Source organism: Brassica napus, chromosome C9, assembly GCF_020379485.1.
Source record: "Brassica napus cultivar Da-Ae chromosome C9, Da-Ae, whole genome shotgun sequence".
Taxonomy (NCBI): Eukaryota; Viridiplantae; Streptophyta; class Magnoliopsida; order Brassicales; family Brassicaceae; genus Brassica; species Brassica napus.
In genome coordinates, this window is record NC_063452.1 from 58,839,840 (window position 1) to 58,862,577 (window position 22,738).

At 35.3% G+C, this 22,738-nt stretch overlaps 1 protein-coding gene across 1 annotated transcript; it reads left to right on the top strand.

The window, feature by feature from the left end:
- Positions 1-11,762: 11,762 nt before the first annotated feature.
- LOC125592770 lies at positions 11,763-14,159 on the top strand. The gene is made up of 9 exons (XM_048768169.1): positions 11,763-12,104; positions 12,234-12,371; positions 12,594-12,688; positions 12,762-12,886; positions 13,036-13,117; positions 13,216-13,327; positions 13,410-13,573; positions 13,639-13,721; positions 13,888-14,159. The coding sequence occupies exons 1-9, from the start codon at positions 11,763-11,765 to the stop codon at positions 14,157-14,159; spliced, it is 1,413 nt and encodes a 470-aa protein (XP_048624126.1).
- The last annotated feature ends 8,579 nt before the right edge of the window (positions 14,160-22,738 follow it).

The following is a 22,738-nucleotide window of genomic DNA, read 5'->3' on the forward strand; positions in this document are numbered from 1 at the left end:
GAAACACAAAATTGGGTTTCCTCGGAATTTCCTCGGAATATACCGACGGAATTCCGAGGAAACTACAGTCCGTCGGAATATTCCGAGGAAATTCCGAGGAAAATTCTGTTCCTCGGAAAAAACCGATGAATTCCGAGGAAATATTATAGCCGTTGGAGAGCCGTTGGGGGATTTTACAAAATTCCGAGGAAATTCCGACGAACTAGTTTTGTCCGTCGGAATTCCGTCGGAATTTCCTCGGTATGTCGGCAGGATTTAAACTATAAATACAAGCACTTCTCTTCCTCTTCATTCACTTCATATCTTCATCCTCCCTCTTACTCTATTTACACACGAATTTGATTCATAAAAAATATGTCTTCTTCAAATTATTTTCGTTCTTGGATCGATCGACCTCATTTGGATCCGAACACGAGATTGCTTACGGAAGAATACCAACGAGGTATAACTGAATTCATGGGGTTAGTTCACCGACAACCGGAAGCAAAAACAGGTATGTTAAGATGTCCTTGCTCTAATTGTAAAAATAGAAAAGTTATTAAAGAGTGGGATGTTTGGACTCATCTATATTTGAGTGGGTTTACACGAAGTTACAAAATTTGGTATCATCATGGGGAAACTGATTATGAACATGGTAGTACTAGTGAACCTCAGCCAGCGGTTAGATTAGAAGAACCAATTAGAACGGATGTAGATTATGGTGTAGGTACTGAGCAGATGGTAAATGATCATTTTAGAGGGGAAGATTTACCCAATGCAGAAGCTAGGAGATTTTATGATATGTTGGATGCTGGAAAGCAACCATTGTACGAAGGTTGCAGAGATGGTCATTCAGCTTTATCATCTGCTACAAGATTGATGGGCATTAAAACAGATTATAATTTGGCTGAAGACTGTGTGGATGCGATTGCTGATTTTGTAAAAGGTATTCTACCCGAGGATAATGTAGCTCCTGGTTCATACTACGAGGTTCAGAAACTCGTAGCTGGTCTTGGTTTATCGTATCAGGTAATAGATGTATGCAGCGACAACTGCATGATTTATTGGAGGGTGGATGAACAGCGGGTTACATGCAAATTTTGTGGAAAGCCTCGTTATAAAGATACAATTGGAAGAGTTCCAGTGCCATATAAAAGGATGTGGTATTTACCTTTGACGGAAAGGTTGCAGAGGTTGTATCTGTCTGAACGCACAGCGCAACCAATGAGATGGCATGCGGAGCACTCAACAGATGGTGAGATCAGACATCCTTCAGATGCAAAAGCGTGGAAGCATTTCCAATCAAAGTATCCCGACTTTGCGTATGAGAGAAGAAATGTCTACCTTGGATTATGTACTGATGGTTTCAGTCCGTTTGGCAAGAGTGGAAGACAGTATTCTCTATGGCCCGTCATTCTTACACCATACAACCTCCCCCCAAACTTGTGCTTGCGACGAGAGTTTTTGTTTCTCTCGATTCTCGTTCCCGGACCAGAGCATCCTAAGAGATCACTTGATGTGTTTCTTCAGCCACTAATATATGAGTTGCAACAACTATGGGCTCAAGGTGCTGAAACATACGATGTTTCGTGTAAAGAAAACTTTCAAATGCGGGCAGTACTAATGTGGACAATAAGTGATTTTCCAGCATATGGTATGTTGTCTGGATGGACAACGCATGGAAGGCTATCATGTCCATATTGTCAAGATAACACTGATGCTTTCCAACTAAAGCACGGAAGAAAAACGTGTTGGTTTGACTGTCACAGGAGATTCCTACCACCTGATCATCCATATCGTAGGAGTAGGAATTTGTTTACGAAGAACAAGAGGGTGTTTGACAGTCCACCTCCGGAAATTTGTGGGAAAGATTTGAAGATACAACTAAGAGATTTTGGTGCAGAAAAGACGCCAGAAGTCGGTGGACATGAGCGTTTTACGGTAGATGCTGTTGGAGAACTACATAACTGGCACAAAAAAAGTATTTTCTGGGATCTGCCATACTGGGAGGATCATCTGCTAAGGCATAATTTAGATGTCATGCATATTGAGAAGAACTTTTTTGACAATCTCATGAACACGATCCTTAATGTTCAAGGTAAAACAAAGGATAATTTGAAGTCAAGACTGGATTTAGTCGATATATGTGCTCGTTCAGAACTTCATGTTGATGAGAATGGTAGGGCTCCTTTTCCCATATACCGACTTGATGCAGCGGGAAAAGATGCGTTCTTTGATTGGATTTCAAACGATGTGGAATTTCCAGACGGTTACGCATCAAATTTGCGTAACTGTATCGACAGAAAGGAAGGAAAGTTTACTGGCTTGAAAAGCCACGATTGCCATGTAATGATGCAGCGCCTCCTTCCGTTCGCCTTCAAGGAAATATTACCACGAAATGTTCATGAAGCAATTGCAGGGATAAGTGGTTTCTTCCGCGATTTATGCACGAGATCAGTGACTCTTGAAGGTATTGAAAATTTGAAGACTAACATAGCCGTGATTCAGTGCAACCTTGAGAAGATATTTCCTCCCTCATTTTTTGATGTTATGGAGCATCTTGTTATTCACCTGGCAAGAGAATTGGAACTTGGTGGTCCTGTGCAGTATAGATGGATGTATCTGTATGAGCGGTATATGTTCCATTTGAAGAAGATGGTGAAAAATTTAAGTAGGGTGGAAGGTTCTATAGTCGCACAGATGATCAATGAAGAAACTTCAAACTTTGCCGAGTACTACTTTCCAGCAGAAGTTCAGACCAAAAACAGAAGACCTGCTCGGCATGATGATAGAGGCGAACGGGCAACATATCATGTTACGGTTCCAGACATTTTCACAGACGTTGGACGACTTAGCGGAAAACCAAAGGACCGTCGACTTACTGAGCAGGAGCGCAGTCATTTGCAAACATATTTGCTCACCAACTGCGAAGACGTTCTTCAATATGAGAGGTAAATAAATGAGCTTACAAATTTTTATTTTAACAAGTTGAAATTTAAATCTTAATTAATTACATTATTGTCATCATATACAGGATTTTCATGGCAGAAAAGCGGTTCGAGTATAGATACGCCACAGAGGACGAACTAGAAGAAATGAAGCAGAGAGAATTTACTGGATGGATGTTTACTTATGTGAGTGCTTTAAACAAATTAAAATATATTTTATCACATATTTATACTAATTCACATTTATTGATATAATATATATATATGTGCTATTAATAGGTGTCTGCTGGTTTGGCCAGAGGTGAAACATTTGACGATTGGATACGTGAGATGGTCGTTGGACCAAACTTTGTTGTGAAGTCATATCCGAGATTTTGTACTCGAGGATATGCATTCACAACTCAGAAGAGGAGACGTTCGAGTACGACTTATGATGCTGGCGTTTGTTCTGCATCAGGAGATGATGTATACTACGGACACATACATGAGATTTTGGAAATCAAGTATTTGGGCATGGTTGGATTGCGCTGTACTGTTTTCTATTGTGATTGGCACGACAACACCCCAGATCGAGGTGTGAGAACAGATGCATTTGGTGTTACATCAGTAAATTCGAGGCGAAAGCTGCAATATTATGATCCTTTCATTCTTGCTTCCCAGGCCGATCAGGTAATTAAATGTTAATTATTCAGAATGATTCATCATCATGTGTATTAATTTATAATTTTTCTAAATGTTACAGGTTTGTTATATCAAGTACCCCCGGGTAAGGAACAGAGATGATCCATGGGTTACTGTTACAAGACTCAACCCGAGAGGCCGAGTTCAGGGAAGTTCTGAGCTGGAAGACCCACTACAACCAAGCACATCCGGCAACTGTAGTGCAGCAGAAGATTTAGCTGGAGTTGGCCTTGTAGTCGATTTAACCGACTTTGGAGAGGAAGCCGTCGTTCACGTAGAGGATGAACCAGTAATTGGAGAGTTTCACCAAGATCCAGATTCAGATTCATCTGGTGATGATGACTCGGAAACAGACTACCATTGAACTTATTTTTTTTTTTTTAAGAAATACCGAGGAAATTCCGAGGAACACTTGATATAACCTCTTTCCTCGGATAATAGTTATTTGGTTTATCTAGCAAGGCAAAGCTGAATACGAATTAAAAGCTACACAAAACACAACCAAATAAAACAAAGAAACCATGTAAAAGAAATACGAACTCATAATTAAGAAACCTAAAAAAAAACTCAGTTCAAAATTAACAGAAAATAAGACCATAAAACGTTAGAATAGAAAAGAAAATAAAATAGCCGGTGATAGCTCCTACTCCTCGTCTCCTGCTCCAGATGTTCCTGCATCGTTGGGTCTCTTGGACCTCTTTCTTACCCTGTGTGTACCACTCGAACCCGAACCAGAGCTGGATGGAGAGTTGTCCCGATGAACTACATCATCCTTTTGGCAACGACACGGCCTGATACGTGAAATGGCAGCCCAGATCTTGTGTAGCATGTCGTTGTTTGTCTTTATGCTCTGATCTCTCCAATGTTGTTGCTGGCGCGAAGTGGCGTTCGGTGGAAGCTCTTGCAGCTTGTACTGGCTGGAGTCTGATGGGAGTAGCTGATGGGGTTGTGAATCATCTGGAATGGCTTGTGAAGCCTCATCTTGTCCTTCTTCATCAACCACGCCCTTGCCTTTGGTCTGATATTTTGGCGTGAAGAAGGATGGCTTGTCTACTAGTGCGGTAGCAGGGGGTAAGAACTCAACTGCAGCCTCTGAAAGTAGAGCAGTCAGGCCGATCTGAGTCAGGTGGCAGTAGAGTGTTTTCTTCGCTCGGTCCTGGAATACGTAGACGTAAGGACCATCCCGATCGATCCTCGAGTGGGGACCAGCTATGAACTCCTTACTTACTAGAGAAATGACATCCAAGTAGTTCCAAGCAATGTTGTTCGATCTGTCCAGTGCTACCTGGTGGTTCTCACAGTCTACACCCACATGTCTAAGGATCCGAGTAATCACTGCACCAAATCCACATGCATTGCTCTTGGATTTGGTTACTTTCCCCTTGTATCCTGCTAAGTTTGCGGCCAGCACCGCTCCCATGTTGAAGGCAGTAGCAGGTGGGAATGTAGAGTTTCCAAATGCCGGTAGCAAATGCCTCACACCTTGGTACAGGAGGCACAACTCCCATTGCGTGACTGATGCGGCTGTGGTTGTCCCGTATAGCAATGAGCCAATGAGGCGTGTCGCATATCTCAGTACTGGGCTCCGGATAAGTGACTCCTTTGCCTGAGAAGATCTATAAACCCCTGTGCCAATCGTTTCCCAGAAGTTCAACAGCTCTGAAGTCCAATAAAGACCATATGTCCTCTCCCCCGCACTCAATCCAAATAGTCCGCAGAGGTCTGTGAAAGATACCTCATAGTATACTTTCTGCACTACGAATGCCAGAAAACCTTCCTGATGGCTATCATCGGGACGGGTGACGTATGCGGATGCTATGAACTGGCGTACCAACTCCGGATAAGTGGGTTCCTTGAGGTTGCATAGTTGGCCTAGACCCATGTTCTGGAACAGTCCTTCAATGTCTGCTTTGATTCCCAATATTGTCATCGTCTCAGGACATGCTAGTTGTGTAGCCGGAACGGCTACCTTCTTCATGTTGTTGTAGTGGGTGGTATCAGACTTATCCCACTTCTTTGGCCTTTGCTTCTCCAGCTGTGACGAACCCGCTTCTTGTGTGTTTTTCTTTGCTGATGTTTTCGTGCGCTTCATTCTCTACAAAATAGAATCATTGCTCTCAACATGGTTATAATCAATTAAGAACTCAAAGCAACATGAAAATGAAAAGCGAAATCGAGTTGTGATAAAAAAAAACGAAATTGAAAAAAATTCTCTATCCCTAAATCATCTCAAATCATGTTCCAAACTCGTTGATCACAGACAATTGTGTTCTATTCCATGTTTAAACATCTGTTTCATGCATATTTGATCAAGGAATCAACACGGAAATAAGAAATTCACAAAACCCAAAAATTGCTCAAGAACACGATTTCAGAATGTGGAGATTCGCGGAGTATACCTGTCTTAGGGTGAAGACGAGTGTAGGAATCAGGTAGAGCTCGAAAAATCAAGTGGAATAGAGCCCAAAATTGTTCAAATCGGATGATTATAGAGAGAGAAAGGGGGGCGAATTATAGGGGAAATCGGAGGGGATGAGAGTTCTAAGGTTTAGATCCAAAAAAGGTCGGGTTTTGCCTTATAATTCTGTTTTCCGAACACGCATCGATCGATGCGTTTTGTTTCTATAACGCATCGATCGATCACATTCTTACGGCCCGGGCCATCTTGGTAATCGATCGATGCGTTTTTGTTCTATAACGCATCGATCGATGCATTTTTGTTCTATAACGCATCGATCGATGCGTTTTTAAAAAAACATACAAGATTTTCCGAGGAAATTCCGAGGAACAATTCAGATTGTCGATCGATCGATGGGATACTCTCATCGATCGATCACAATCTTACGGCCCGGTCCATCCTAGTAATCGATCGATGCGTTTTTGTTCTATAACGCATCGATCGATGCATTTTAAAAAAACATACAAGATTTTCCGAGGAAATTCCGAGGAACAATTCAGATTGTCGATAGATCGATGGGTTACTCTCATCGATCGATCACAATCTTACGGCCCGGTCCATCCTAGTAATCGATCGATGCGTTTTTGTTCTATAACGCATCGATCGATGCATTTTTAAAAAAACATACAAGATTTTCCGAGGAAATTCCGAGGAACAATTCAGATTGTCGATAGATCGATGGGATACTCTCATCGATCGATCACAATCTTACGGCCCGGGCCATCTTAGTAATCGATCGATTTGTTTTTGTTCAAAAACGCATCGATCGATGCGTTTTTTTAAAAAAATTACGTTTTGAAACCCCAAACACTAGTTCGTCGGAATTTCCTCGGAATATTCCGAGGAAATTTCGAGGAAGAAGAGGGTTTCGTCGGAGTTCCCTCGGAATAATCCGAGGAAATTCCGAGGAAATAGGGTTTTTAAACCGAAAACAACGTTTTGCCGTTTGAATAACACCTATATAACCCTTATTAAGTGTCTTACGTTCATTATGAAGTCAAAAATTTGTTCCTTACCGTATAATTAACACTTTTCCGATTGTATGAACGAAATCTCGCAACATAAGAGAAACACTTATACCTTTTAACGAACGGTAAAGGGAATACTTTCAATTAGTTTTGAAATTTGTTATTTCATGGTTTATGCTCATGTATACAAAGAATCCTCAATGGTATGCATTACAATTGTATAAGAAATGAAATACGGCAAAAAAAATTGATGTTTTGAAACCCCAAACACTAGTTCCTCGGTATTTCCTCGGAATATTCAGAGGAAATTCCGACGGATATTTTACTATCTGTCGGAATTTCCTCGGAATATTTTCATTTTACCGGGTAAATATTTCGCGAAAATTGAAATTAGAATTCCGACGGAATTCCGACGGATAATGTCCGTCGGACCCTAGGTTTTATAACCACGAGCCCCTTCTTCTTCCCCATTTCTCTCTTCTTCCTCTGCGCGACTCCTCTCTTTCTCTCCGGCGATTTCCCCCTGAAATCCGACGATATCTCCGGCGATCTCCCTCTTCTCTTACACAAATCATGTAAGGACCCTATCCCACTCTCTTAGGTTCTATTTGTTAGGTTTTTGTGTAGTTTTGATAGATTTTTGTTAGGGTGATTGGTTAGGATTGTGATTTGGTTGTATAATAGGTTTAGAATTGTGATTTGGTTGAATAATTTGTTTTGTTGAATTGATTTAGAATTTTTTTATAATTTTTTTATTTTTTGTATTTATAAAATCGATTTTTGTATATAAAATCGATTTTTGTATTTTACAAAACGATTTTTCTATATAAATTCGATTTTTTGGATTTTACAAAAAAAAATTTCTATATAAATTCGATTTTTTGGATTTTACAAAACATTTTAATTATTAAACAATTTTTATTTATTAAAACTATTTTTTGTTTATTAGAACTATTTTTATATATTTATTAAAAAAAATTAATATATATAAATTTGTTTCTGTGATTAAATTATTTGGGATTTTTTTTTAATAAAAAAAATTAATTTATATATTTCTGTATTTATTAAATATATTTTTTTAATTTACAGGTCTCATGATGATCAGACCCGGCCTCGACAGCGTCGTGGTCGTGGTGGTACGGAGAGCCAGTCTCGGGATTCCAGCCATTTTCAGGATTCCCCTTCGCCCCACAGCTCCAACCATACATCTCCCTCTGCTGCACCCGCTCATGCTCCTCTCGCTCCCGCTGCTGCATCCGCTCCTGTTCCTCCGGGTCCTCCGGGAGTGATGAAGGTTGCGGAGTTGGTTCAACAGCCCAGTCGTGACCATCTTCCGTATCTCACTCCGTATCAACATGGACGGGGTCAAACTTGGTAATTAAACATTTTTTTTTCTTTAAATTAGGATTCATTATTAACCGTTTGTTCTTTTAATAAGGTTCAACCGATCCGGGAACGGGATCAGCGCATGGATCAACCGTATGATGTACTCGGCCCTCGACAGTGGACATCCGACTTTCACTCACTTCCCAACCGACAAGCAGGTTCTGTGGTTTCGTCAGTTTGCGGTAAGTATTCTAATTTTTTACTTATATTTTTAATCTTTAATATAAATTTTCTACTAATTGTGTTTTTTTTTCAGCAAGAGTTCAACTGGAATTCCGATGAGACGCTCTTTATCTATCACCACTTCGTCCATAAAGTAATGGACAACTATGGGAAGCAGATCCACGAGTGGAAGAAGAAGTGGGAAATCAATAAGGTTCGATTTAATTTATTAAACAATTTTTTAATTTATTAAACAATTTTTTAATTTATTAAACTTTTTTTTTTTTAATTAAAAGGTCCCAAAGTCGATGAACGACACGGTCTGGAAGGAGTTGTGTGCGCATTGGGATAAGGAGGAGACGAAAGAAACTTCTTCCACCAACTCCACCAACCGCAGGAGCGACCGTAATGGGAAGGGCATCTACAAGCATAACTTGGGTGCTCAATCTATTGCCACTCTCGGAGATCGCATGGTAAGTTCAACCGTTTTTTCTTCAATTATTTGAGTTTCAGAATTTAAATTTATTGTGCATTTCTTCTAATTTCTAATGTTTCTTTAATTTTATGTTTTTTTTCAAGGCGGAAGAAAATGATGGCGAGCCGGTCGATGATCTCGCCCTAATGAGGAGGGCGTATACCAACAAGAAGACCGGCCAGATTGATGACGGTCTTGTGAGGGACGTGGTCGACCTGGTCCAAACTCAGTTGGTAGACGAAGTGTCTCAGCTTCAAACCGAGGATGACGCTTCGACGGCTTCGACCAACTTGTCCCGGTTTCGAATCAACGAAATCGTTGAATCCGTAAGTTCTTTTTTTTTTAAAGTTCAATTCATTTATTTCTTGGCTTAAATTTCTAAATTTGGCTTTTTTCTATTCAGTCGGTTCCAAAGAAGAAGGGACGTTTGTTCGGTTTGGGTCGTCGAACCCGGTCGGTTCCTCCTTCTTCTGCACCACCGCCCTTTGTTGATCCAGAAGTACTTACGGCTCAGTTGAAGGACAAAGATGATCGAATATCTTTGTTGGAGACCCAGATGGCAGCTCGACAGGCGGGCTATGAGGCACAGAGGAGGCTGAACCAGTAAATGATGGAGATGATGCAGAGGATGTACCCGAACGAGGTGTTCCCGGACGTGCCAGACCTGTAGTTTTTTTTTTCCCCAATCTCGGAATGTTTTATTTTTATTTGTGAAACTTTGAATATTAATTAGTATGATTTCAATTTTACTTTTAATTTCATATTTTCGAATTTAAATTTCAGAAATTTTATTTTTTCAAAAAAATTAATATTTTTTACATTCCGAGGAAATTAATTATATTTTTCACTAGATCGATCGATGCGTTTTTGAACAAAAACGCATCGATCTATCCGTTATTTTTTTAAAATATAGCGAGGGACATTTCCCTCGGAATTTTCCGAGGGACAACTCCCTCGGAAAATTCCGAGGAACGGATCCCTCGGAATATACCGAGGGAACAGTTCCTCGGAATAAACCGAGGAAAAAGTCCGTCGGTATACTCCTATCGATCGATGTATATATGTCCAAACACGCATCGATCGATGAACTTCCGAGGAATTATCCCGACGAAGTTCTACCTCGGCATATTCCGAGGACTTTTCCGACAAACAAGGGATCCTCGGAATTTCCTCGGAAATTTATTTCCTCGGAATTCCGTCGGAAAATTCCGAGGGATTTCAGAGGAAAAAAGAAATTCCGAGGAATTATTTCCGACGACGTGTTTCGTCGGAATTTCGTCGGAATAACGATATTCCGACGAAATTCCGACGATTTTTTCCCTCAGAATCCTTGATGTTTTCTTGTAGTGCGCGATCTCACTATCATTAGTAAGTATTAACTATACATATTCATATTGCTTAACTCTCGTACTAATTCAAGTCAAAGCAGACTTTAACCAATATTTTCACAAGTTCTTATCATTAACACAAGAGACATGAAGAGCAAAGATGTTATGCATACCTTAAATTGCAAGAACTGTATCAACATCGTTGGTTGAGTAGCTTAGACCTCCTCCATACTTCCTTGGATTGTTAGCCCATAAAGTAAATATCTGCATACCCAGAATCCAAGTAAACGACTGTGATTTGAAAGTTCATCAATAGAAAACTAATTCCTAACTGAGTCCACTTAATGAGGTATACTAGATGAGAGTATGCATAAGATTATAGTGTCAACTACTTACCAGAGAGTATGAGTATCATGTAGACACAGAACACAATACACAATGATAGATGAAATGAGGGGCTAATTCTTCAACAAAGACCCTGGCACCTGCAGCTTCAAGTATTTTGTATGAGTCAACATTTGATGTGTTGTCCTGCTTATGATTGTGCAGCGTTTCCTACTCGGATACAGATATAAGACACTCGTTAGATAACTCCAGAGAAGAAACCTTGTGCCAATCGCCATCCAAATGTTTTAGCTCAAGCCAAAAAAGAGCATTGAAAATGGCACTGCAATGACCACCTAATCAGTTAATTAAACACTTGAGGGGAGGTACAATAGCGAAAACAAAATGCAAAAAGAATTTTATTTAGTGTTCAAAGCAAAACAATTGTTTAAAATTCTGAATCATTGTTTCAAAAAGATATAGTCCTTTGTAGTGGTGTGAAAACAACTAGAATAATACATATATTTAATGATATTCATCAATTTTATTTTGTGTGTTTTAAAAAACTACAATATAACATGTATTAAATACTTTATAATTAAAAATCTCTCGAAAACTTATCAAAACTATACTAAAAGCAGGATATAATGCTTTATGGAGGTGTCCACTTCGGATGATAAATTCCACCAGTCATATTACACCAAACGGCCACGTCATCGGTGAGTTAAGTTGGTTTGGGCTTCTGATGTTTTCGGTTTGTTTTATCTGCAAGTTTTCAGCCCACAGTCTGCAGATGCTGGCCCGATGTGTTACGTGTTGTTGTCGTAACCCTAATTTGTTCTCCACTCACTTTTCGACTTCCATCTCTTCCATCTCTCTTTTCTCTGAACCCGTTTGCCGAGTAATATCGCCATTAACTCCTCTAATCAAACCTTGGCTAAGCTCATTCAATGGATTCTTTTCGCCTTCCTCTCCATTTTTCTATTTATAAATCTGTTTTCCTAGCTTATGTTTCCATCAAAGTTGATAATTTTCTCTCTGACATTCATCGCGATGGAACACACCGGCAAATCTTCGATCTCCACCGACCGCAAGACCAGTGAGAAGACCGTCGACTCCTCCGCGTCTGTGAAACCAAACGGGAAGTCCATTGATGCCTCCGTGACTGTGATGAAACCTAACGAGAAGGCTGCTGTTTCATTTGCCAATCCGATGAACCCAGACGCTGCTACCGCTCTCTCCTCCGCGTGTGTCGACCAAGTGATGTTGTTCAGAGATGTTTCCCACGGCCCACGCGAAGCTGACTCGAGGTATCGTTTGATTCACTTCTGGGAGGCTCGCAATCCAAACACGAAAACCCTTATTGGACAAGAGATGCTCCTTATCGACGAAGAGGTTTGTCTGTCTTTTTAGCTTCTTCCTCTTGCTTTAATATTACTCGGTTTGGGAGAGTATGGACTCTTACTTTAGTATTGTTTGATTGGGATAGTATTATATTAATCGATGATTTGGATTTATTCACAGGGTACCGTTATTCAGGGTTTTGTCCCAGCCGGACGTGTTGGGACATTTGATCTGGTAGCTGGTTCTGTGTATAACCTGAGCAACTTTTTCGGATCCAGAAGCAAAGATCAGTATCGGGTTGCTGATCATGTCGCCACCGTATCATTTTCTTGAGAACCCTCCGGTTTCGATTCCAGAAGATAGGTTCAGGTTCCACACATATGAGGAATTTAAGGCCAACTGTGACTCCAGGGGTGATCTTTATGGTAGGACATGTTTGACTATTTAGATTATATGACACGTTTGGTATATTGTTAGAGTTGACGTTTGATGTCTGCGTATTTAAATTGTTCTATCTTAGATTTTGTTGGCCACATGAAGCTGGTGAATGGACAGAGAATCACGGACCATATGATTCTTGACGAAGTTGACATAGCAGAGAAGCGGCATTTATGTGTTCATGTTCAGACACATGAGTAAGTTTTTCTACTGTTATTGCTTTCATTGTTTTGTATATTATTTTTAACACATGGTTTCTATGTTATGTAGCGGACCGGTTATGAAGCTTTATCTGTGGGACAACGCTGCAGCCGACTTCTGCCATAAATTCAAGTCGTATGGAAGCACTCCAAACGTTCTTTTGGTCACCACTGTGAACCCAAAACATCTTGGAGGTTAGTACTCCCTACTAGAGTCATACTCATATTCATAGCTTATTTGTAGTCTTTCAGTTGGAACTGTATTAGGTAATTTTTTTGTTGTTAGATGAGGCGGTTGTAATGCATGTTTTGAATAATCACATCGGTTCATTTGGTATTAACAGGAACCCTTGCTCTCACTTCTATGTCATCGTCTCGGGTGTTTATGGATGTCGATGTTCAGCCTACTAGAGATTATCTTGAATGGTAGACAAATGTGTATTAAGTTATTTGTTCATGCGATTTTTATTTTTAACATTTCATGTGACTTTTCTAACGTATTTGATCTCCTGTCTTTTTATCAGGTTGAATTCCAACTCTGATATTGCTAATAGGGTTGCTGCTGAGCTTGTCACTAAGCCTGAGATAGTGACTCTTGAAGAGCTATTCTCTTACATCAAGCAAGACTCTTCTAAGGTATAAGCATTGTTCTGTTTTTACATTCGTTTCCATGCGTGTGGGTGCTTACTAAGCTTATTTTATTTTTTTCACAATGAAGGTTGCTTGGTTTGAGTGCATGGCGACTATAGATGATGTTGTCCAGGGTTCTGCATGGTATTACATCTCCTGCGGTGGATGTAATAGCAAGGCGGTCAACGGACCTACTTCTCTGATTTGCAACAATAAGAAGTGTGTGAAGACTGAAGTCACAGGCGTACCTCAGTAAGTGCTGAGTCTTTTTCATCTATGTTTTGTTAGCGTTAGTAGCTAATCTTCTTTCGTTGTAGGTACCTCACGAGGATTTCTGTGTATGATAAGAGTGAACAAGCAGTTTTTGTCATTCTTGGTGATGCTGGCAAGGAGCTGACTGGTAAACATGCAGCAGAGTTAATTGCTAATTACTTTGAGGAACTTTCAGACTTGACTATATATAGCAAATAGGTTGGTGTTACGGGAAGTAGTTAGGACATCATCGATTCATATATTATCTCAACTCATGTGCATTTTGCTTGGATGTTAGGCTAATGGTGGAGTAGGAGCTGATCACTGCGTGCCTGTTCCGCAAGCTTTGCTTGATACAATAGGGCAAACACGCAAGTTCATTGTGAAGGTCTCGGATCATAATCTGACAGGTAAGACTCAGACTATAACTGTCACCAAGATACTCCCACCAGAAGCCCCGCTGCCGTCGACCGTAGGTGTCGAGTCTGGTTCTTCAGGAAGCTCTGGAGATACTGCAGGTGATAGGGCCAGAAAAGCCTCTGAGATCCTTGAGGCAGATGAAGCAAAACGTCCCAAGAGTGGCTAATGTGTTTTCTACTTATCTTCTCATGCAGTGATTGTTTTTCCTGCATTCCAAGACGTTTTTTTTTTATGTTTCTCTTATGGTTTTGTGTTCTTTTCATTTCAAACTTCTGGCTTTTGACCTTTATGTTTAAGTTTTTGAATACAATTTCATTATATGGTTTTTACTTATCTTATGAGCAATTTACATATTGTATTATGATCTTCTCATAGTGCGTAAAACTTATTACAAATTATAATTTTAGTTGTATATTTCCTAAAAATCCACAAATTATGCAATTAGACATTCCAAATCAAACAATTGTTGCAGCAAATCAACCAACAAATGTTTCATTATCCAATATGCTACATATAAAAAATGTATCTATGAAACTTGACATCCTAGCACAAGAAGAAACTACATTATAGTATTCAATGATATACGGTAGATGCTATCATCTTTATAATACCGCGTTTCATAATAGCCAGACTATGTATTTAAAAATGATATACATATGAACACAAAAAAATTTAAACTTTAGCAAAAGCAGAGTATTTTAATTTCTAATAAATATTAAAGTATGATTCAAAGACTAATATAAACATTTTTTCCTTTTTCCATCTCTTCAGCTGATATCATTTGACTAATATAAACTTTAGCTATGTTAACATAGAAAATATGAAACAAAATATGAATTAATGGTATTCCAAACAGAACATTATAATCTTCAGAAGAAATTGCTCTGATTTTACAAATATTTTATAAAAAAAGACAAATGATATAATATAAACATAGAGTATATGATTTTGTTTACAGGTTGATCTTATCGAAATTCAGTAAATCTATTATCCATAACTTTTAACAAATCAAAATCAGTGTAAAATTACCTTATAGAAATTCAATGATAATGTAATATTACATGTGGAACACATTGTTCTAAATCATTTCTAACCCGATGAAGTATTAAGCATCATTACTATATAAACGACTTTTTAATTGCGAAAATGGCATAGATTAAAAATATGTTTGTGTGGGAATGGAACCCTGGTCCACTAGCATATATGCGGGCTCCTCTACCACTAGAGCAAAGACACACTTTTCAAACTATTTTACAAACATATTAAAAATAACCAGCACCAGTACTATATTAACAAAATTTTAATCGCGAAAATATCGTATATTAGGAATATGTTGGGGCGAAAGTTCGAACCCTGGTTCAGGAGCATATACGAGGATTACTCTACCACTAGAGTGAAGACACACTTTGCAAACTTAATTGTAGAAATAATATATATATAATCAGCAGTTGAAATCCACTGGGAATTGACAATAACGTCAATTCATAAAGTTTGAGTGTTTCTTCTTCCTTTTAACGAGGGAAACTTGAGAGTCTTTTTGTCTTCTAACTCTCCTCTGTGATCCTAGCGAATCCCTCCCGCCATGTCTGAACAAAATCGTTCTTCTACTGATCGACCTCGGCGTCGGAGGTTCAGCCAGTTCGATTGCTCATTCGGAGATGTCTATCAATCCCGATCTCAAGTTCCGTTCGTATCGTTTGACGAACGTCTCCAAAGAAGCCGGCAGCTTTTCTCCAATAACGTTACTGCCGTCGAAGGATACTCTCGCCGTCATCCTAATGAGGAAGCCGCTATCGGGTATCGCTCTCTTTGCCTCCGAGGGTTTATAGTTCAGGGTTCTTTAGATCCTATGGATTCAGTTGTAGAGGAAGTGTTTAGGATGATCGATAGCATAGGTTGGTCCTACACTGTGATGCATGTGCATCCATTCTGCCCTAGGGTTGTGAGAGAGTTCATCTCAAACAAACCCTTCAATGATGAGGGTGTTCTTATTCGAGGATATGTGTTCCAATTTACTCCTTCAGTGATCAACCGCTTGATGATGACACCACCTGTTGAACACTCTTTTGAGTGGGAAGAAGTTGATCTGAAGCTTGCCATATCACACCTCACTGGAGGCCGATGCTCGGGATGGGCAGGGTTCAATCTCAATGCTTTGCTCAATCCCTTTCAAACTCTTTATCGTATTTGTGAGTTGAATTGGCTTCCAGGTCCTGTCTCTGATGCAATGATCAAGAACCGACTCCGCCTTCTATATGCTGTTGCGAAATGCCACAAAATCAGCTTTGGTGACCTTGTGTATGAACAAGTGATTGAGATGACCCGCAAAACAGACTGGGAGACGAACCTCATATTTCCAAATCTCATATATCAACTCCTAATGCTTCAAAGAGAAGTCCCTTTGCTACCAGGAGACGAAGAACCTACTGGAAGAGAAATCCGTATCTATGGGTTAGCAGGTGACACAAGTGGGCCAAAGGGACGTAGAAGGCTGTATTAGCTTAGTGTCCAAATTATTTTTTGTTAGCTCCATCACTCTTTTACTAATGTGGCTGATGTATGATCTTTTTGTTTAGTAGCTTTGTCTGAATCCTTTACTAAGCGGTTGTAATGTCAATGACTGTTCTGTTTTTGGGATGATCTTATTTTGGGATGAAATGTTATCTTGGTATTAGTGTCTATATGAAAATCTTTTTCATACTTCTTTATCGATAATAGCTCCATTCTATCTTTTTCCACCAGATACCAAGCAGGCTTGAATATGTCTCATTAACTCTGAATAGTAAACAAAATGGTAACGTACAGCCGTTGCGGTAACCGACAGCTCAACTAAATTATCTCAGCCTTCATCAACATATAAGCATGAGCAAAATTATGTATGACATCAGGCTTTGTTTGAAAATACTATTATGCTACCATATTTTTAAAACTAATATATTATGTATTTTTTAGAGGTCGTCCACGTGGGTCACATACGAAATCGAAAGGTATGTATTTACTCTCAAAAATATTTCTAAGATCAATATCAAAATTTTCTACTACATAATACTAAAACTATGTAAATTTTCAGTTCATCTAATTAATGATCGACCAGCATTCAAACAAAAATATTATGACTATAAGTTTATATGGATTATAATATTATATTTTAATCAATACTTATTCATCAAACAAACTGACTTTTCGCATTTAATCAAAAAAGGACTAAAAATCATTAAAGCCATAGATCAGCTCCAGAAAAATTGAAGAACATAGTCTACAAGGAGATCCTCAACCATCTCCGTTCTCATGAAAGTAAGTAAAATTCCAAATCTAAAACCTAATTCCATACGTTTTCAGTGATTACTTATCTAATTATTCACATTTATATGGTACTCAATGTTCTAGCGATCAACATAAACAAATGAAAGCTAAACTTCATCTTGATGATTGTTATATCACTACTTCAAGGTACGTCAACTTATACTATGAAATATATAAGCTGATTTCTATTATTAAGATATGTCCACTGATTTACTTCTAAATGATTTCAGGGTCTCACTCAAAGAGATCCCATCACATCTCTTCTTTGGATGTTCACCATCTTATCTATGATTTTTACATTCCATCTTTTGTATTTTTTTTTTTTTTGAATAAGAGTTTACATGAGATTGTTCGCAGGCTTCTGCTAATATACATGATTTATATCTATCTCCAGAATTTTCAATCCCAACTTATTAAGACTCAAACATTTTCCGCGCGTAGTGCGCATAGCGCGGACGAAGCATCTAGTAAAATATAAAAACAAGAAAAGACTAAGCAAAAATTAAGAAAAAATAATCTGATATTAGCTAGGTACCTCACCCCTTTTTGTATTGATGACTTTTTGATAATCTGATATTACCCTTGCCCACATTCTTTCTCTCTCTCTCCCGTGTCCTCTTGAATTTTGTAGCTACATCTCATCTCTTTTATATCTTTACATATATCTTTTTGTATTTCTTCTTCAGTTCTGCTGTTTTTTTTTCTCGATCCTAAATAATATTTCTTCCACTACCACCACATGTCAACTCCCCTACGTTGCCGCTCCGACGGGTTGCTTGAATTCGAACATGATATGAAGGCTTTAAAGGGATTCAATGGCACATAGATACTAGAAAGATTCGTCCAATTCATGAGTGTATTGTCAAAGATAGTGTGGTTCCTCACGTGATTGATAATGATGAATCAAAACTCATATATTTCAATTGAGAGTAGTTGTACCCAATGTGTGTGGCAATCTATGTTGACATTAACTGATAATTTTTTGATTAGACTACACATAAAGTATTGTAAGTTGATACATCTTTTAGTTAGCTGTTACAAAGCTGCTTGTCGATTTTTAAAATGGCTGATAAAATGTTAACAATAGATATCATTAAATTATACATAGTTTGTTAGATGGTAAGAAAGAGGTTAACATGCTAACTTAATCATTATCTGTGTAATTCTAATATTCTTAACGGCTAACAATAATTATATCACATACAGTCGAAAAGTTACATCTAACTTTATGTTTTACATGATAAATCCTACTATATATTAATTGACAAGTCATTTAATTGACTTTTGCTTAGGTGTCATTCATAGGTGAAGTTTATAATTAATTCTCTTAATTTGATTGGTTGTTGGTATTTGAATTTTTATTTATTTAATTAAAGTTTTAAAAAAGAAACTAATTGTAGAACTACCTAATCTAATCCTACTATATATTAATTGAGAAGTTACTTAAGTGATTTTTGCTTAAGTGTCATTCATAAGTGAAGTTTAGAATTAATTCTCTTAATTTGATTGGTTGTTGGTATTTGAATTTTCATTTATTTAATTAAAGTTTTAAAAAGGAAACTAATTGTAGAACTACCTAATCTAATATATATTACCACACAAACAATTAAACATTTTAAAGATATAAGAATTAACATAATTTGTTTATAGAAACAATTAAATATCATAGATTACATTATAGAAATTAAAAATATACATATAACTACATATGGTATGATAGAAATAATTATATAAACGATTTTAACATATTTATATTTATAGTGGATACAATAAATTATAGATTACATAAAACCAATTAACCTAAACCTAATAATATTTTGTTATACTCACTACGTATATTTTTTTCTAAAATGTGTCCAATGAATGCAAAAAACAGTCAAATTTACAATTTAAAAAACATTCAGTCATTTTTAAGTGACATTTGCTTAGAAATCATTCATAGGTGAAATTTACAATTAATTCTTTTAATTTGATTGGTTGTTGGTATTTGAATTTTAATTTATTTAATTAAAATTTTAAAAAGGAAACTAATTGTAGAACTACCTAACATAATCTATATTACCATACAAACAATTAAACGTTTTAAAGATACAATAATTAACATAATTTGTTTATAGAAACAATTAAATATCATAGATTACATAATAGAAATTTAAAATATACATATAAATACATATGGTATGATAGAAATAATTATATAAACAATTTTAAAATATTTAAATTAATAGTGGATACAATAAATTATAGATTACATAAAACCAATTAACCTAAACCTAATAATATTTTGTTATACTCACTACATATATTTTTCCCTAAAATATGTTCAATGAATGCAAAAAACAATCAAATATACAATTTAAAAAACATTCTATCATTTTTCACTGACTTTTGTTTAGGTGTCATTCATAGGTGAAGTTTAAAATTAATTCTCTTAATTTGATTGGTTATTGGTATTTGAATTTTCATTTATTTAATTAAAGTTTTAAAAAAGAAACTAATTATAGAACTACCTAATCTAATCTATATTACCATACAAACAATTAAACATTTTAAAGATATAAGAATTAACATAATTTGTTTATAGAAACAATTAAATATCATAGATTACATTATAGAAATTAAAAATATACATATAAATACATATGGTATGATAGATATAATTATATAAACGATTTTAACATATTTATATTTATAGTGGATACAATATATTATAGATTACATAAAACCAATTAACCTAAACCTAATAATATTTTGTTATACTCACTACATATTTTTTTTCTAAAATGTGTCCAATGTATGCAAAAAACAGTCAAATTTACAATTTAAAAAACATTCAGTCATTTTTAAGTGACTTTTGCTTAGATATCATTCATAGGTGAAGTTTACAATTAATTCTCTTAATTTGATTGGTTGTTGGTATTTGAATTTTCATTTATTTAATTAAAGTTTTAAAAAGGAAACTAATTGTAGAACTACCTAATCTAATCTATATTACCATACAAACAATTAAACATTTTAAAGATATAAGAATTAACATAATTTTTTTACATAAACAATTAAATATCATAGATTACATTATAGAAATTTAAAATATATAGTGTGATAGATATTTATATGTATAGTTGATACAATAAATTATAGATTACAGAAAACCAATTAACCTAAACCTAATAATATTTTGTTATACTCACTACATATTTTTTTCCCTAAAATGTGTCCAATGAATGCAAAAAAATAGTTAAATATACAATTTTAAAAATATTTAGTCATTTTAAGTGATTTTTGCTTAGGTGTCATTCATAGGTGAAGTTTAGAATTAATTCTCTTAATTTGATTGGTTGTTTGGTATTTGAATTTTCATTTATTTAATTAAAGTTTTAAAAAGGAAACTAATTGTAAACCTAATCTAATATGTATTACCATACAAACAATTCAACATTTTAAAGATATAAGAATTAACATAATTTGTTTATAGAAACAATTAAATATCATAGATTACAATATTACATTATAAGAATTTAAAATATACATATAAATACATATGGTATGATAGAAAATAATTATATAAACGATTTTAACATATTTATATTAATATTGGATACAATAAATTATAGACTACAGAAAACCAATTAACCTAAACCTAATAATATTTTGTTATACTCACTACATATATTGTTTCCTAAAATGTGTCCAATAAATGCAAAAAATAGTCAAATATACAATTTAAAAAACATTCAGTCATTTTTCAGTTACAAATATTGATTGTATAGTTGAGTTATTACTTTCAAAAATTATTAAAGTATTTGTATATTTAAAAACAGAAAATTATATAGTAAGTCTTTTAAAATAATATTAATAAATAAAAATATATATATTATAATATAAAATTGTAAGAAATTGGAACATTATACTAATACGAGACTAAAGTTAATATACGCTATTTATATAATTCTTATAGCCTTGGTTATAATAAAATTATATGGTAAATTCTTTAAAAAATATTAATCAATGAAAATTTTTATTATAATATAAATAAAAAAATTATAACAATATATTAATACATGACTAGAGTTAAGACTCTATTGATATAGTTTTGATTATAATAAAATTGACATGCATATTTTGTAATAGGAAAAAAAAGGATACATATATAAAACATCAGTGAAGAATAATAAAACTTGTTTGTTGTATTATTGGTTATATTTTTTGTTATTTTATACTTTTACATATTAATTTGTTATATGTTTGCCGAAATACATGTGTTTTACGTATTAGTATAACTGTTAATTAATTATTTGTAACTATTTTATTTCTAAATAAAATAAAATGGTAGACAAAATAATGCAAAAATAGAAAGTGTTATAAAATAACTTTTTGTTCATTAATATTTGTTTTTCTATTAATCAAAAATTATGTCATAAAAAAGACTTTTTAGAAACTTATAATAAAATTTATAGAATTAACAATATATCTCAATAATCTTCTAAGATTATACAATACCAAAACTTTTGATTTTCAAACTATTTAAAATAAAAAAGTTATTTTTAATAGTTATGATTATTATTCAAAAATATAAAATTATAAACATTATATATAATTTTCATAAAATATTTATACCCGCGAAATCGCGGACAACCACCTAGTAACATATTGGTTTGATATAAAATAATGAATATTCACTTTTATGTATTTAATTTTGAGTACCTTATAAACATTTTATATCGGTTAACTAAAGAATTATAGGTCACTGTCTTTTGTTACTTGATAAATATTCCCTCTATTCCCGAAAGAAGGATTTTCTAGAGTATTCACGCACAATTAACTTTTTACAATTGAATTTATTATTTATTTTACTATACATTTTCAAATAAATATCAACCAATAGTATTCAACCAATTCAAATATTTTCAATTAATGTTTCTTAAAATATATAACTTTTCAACATTAACTACTAAAAGTACTTTACAATTTTAGAAAATCTATAATTTTGGAACAAAAAATAAATCTATAAAATCCTACTTTCATGAACAGAGGGAGTATAGATTTACATAAATCTATAAAATCCTACTTTCTGGTCCGGCCCAAACCCGCTAAGACCGTAAATATTTGAGCCCGGCCCGGCCCGGCCCGAAAATAATTTGGGCTTAGAATTCAAAGCCCGGCCTGGCCCTTATAGGGCTACAGGGCTTTTCGGGCTTTTGTGGGCTTTTCGAAAAATAATTTGTCTTTGTCATTGTCACTTCCATCGTTTTAATACATGTGAATTTTCATTAAAAAAAAAGAGTTTCATTTTTAAAAAATAAAAAAAAGTATAAAGTGAGTTTAAAATTTTCTTGTCTATCACAAATTTTTTATTTTTTCGTATGTTTTAAAAACATTTTATACACAAACCAAATTTAATAAGATTTAAATAATCAAATATCAATTAAAACAAAAAATATA

Bases quoted from the DNA above. Each gene is read 5' to 3' on its own strand.
- LOC125592770 (XM_048768169.1), top strand. From the start codon at position 11,763: ATGGAACACACCGGCAAATCTTCGATCTCCACCGACCGCAAGACCAGT. The intron at 12,105-12,233 runs GTTTGTCTGTCT...ATTTATTCACAG, and splicing joins TGCTCCTTATCGACGAAGAG to GGTACCGTTATTCAGGGTTT. The intron at 13,328-13,409 runs GTATAAGCATTG...TTCACAATGAAG, and splicing joins TCAAGCAAGACTCTTCTAAG to GTTGCTTGGTTTGAGTGCAT.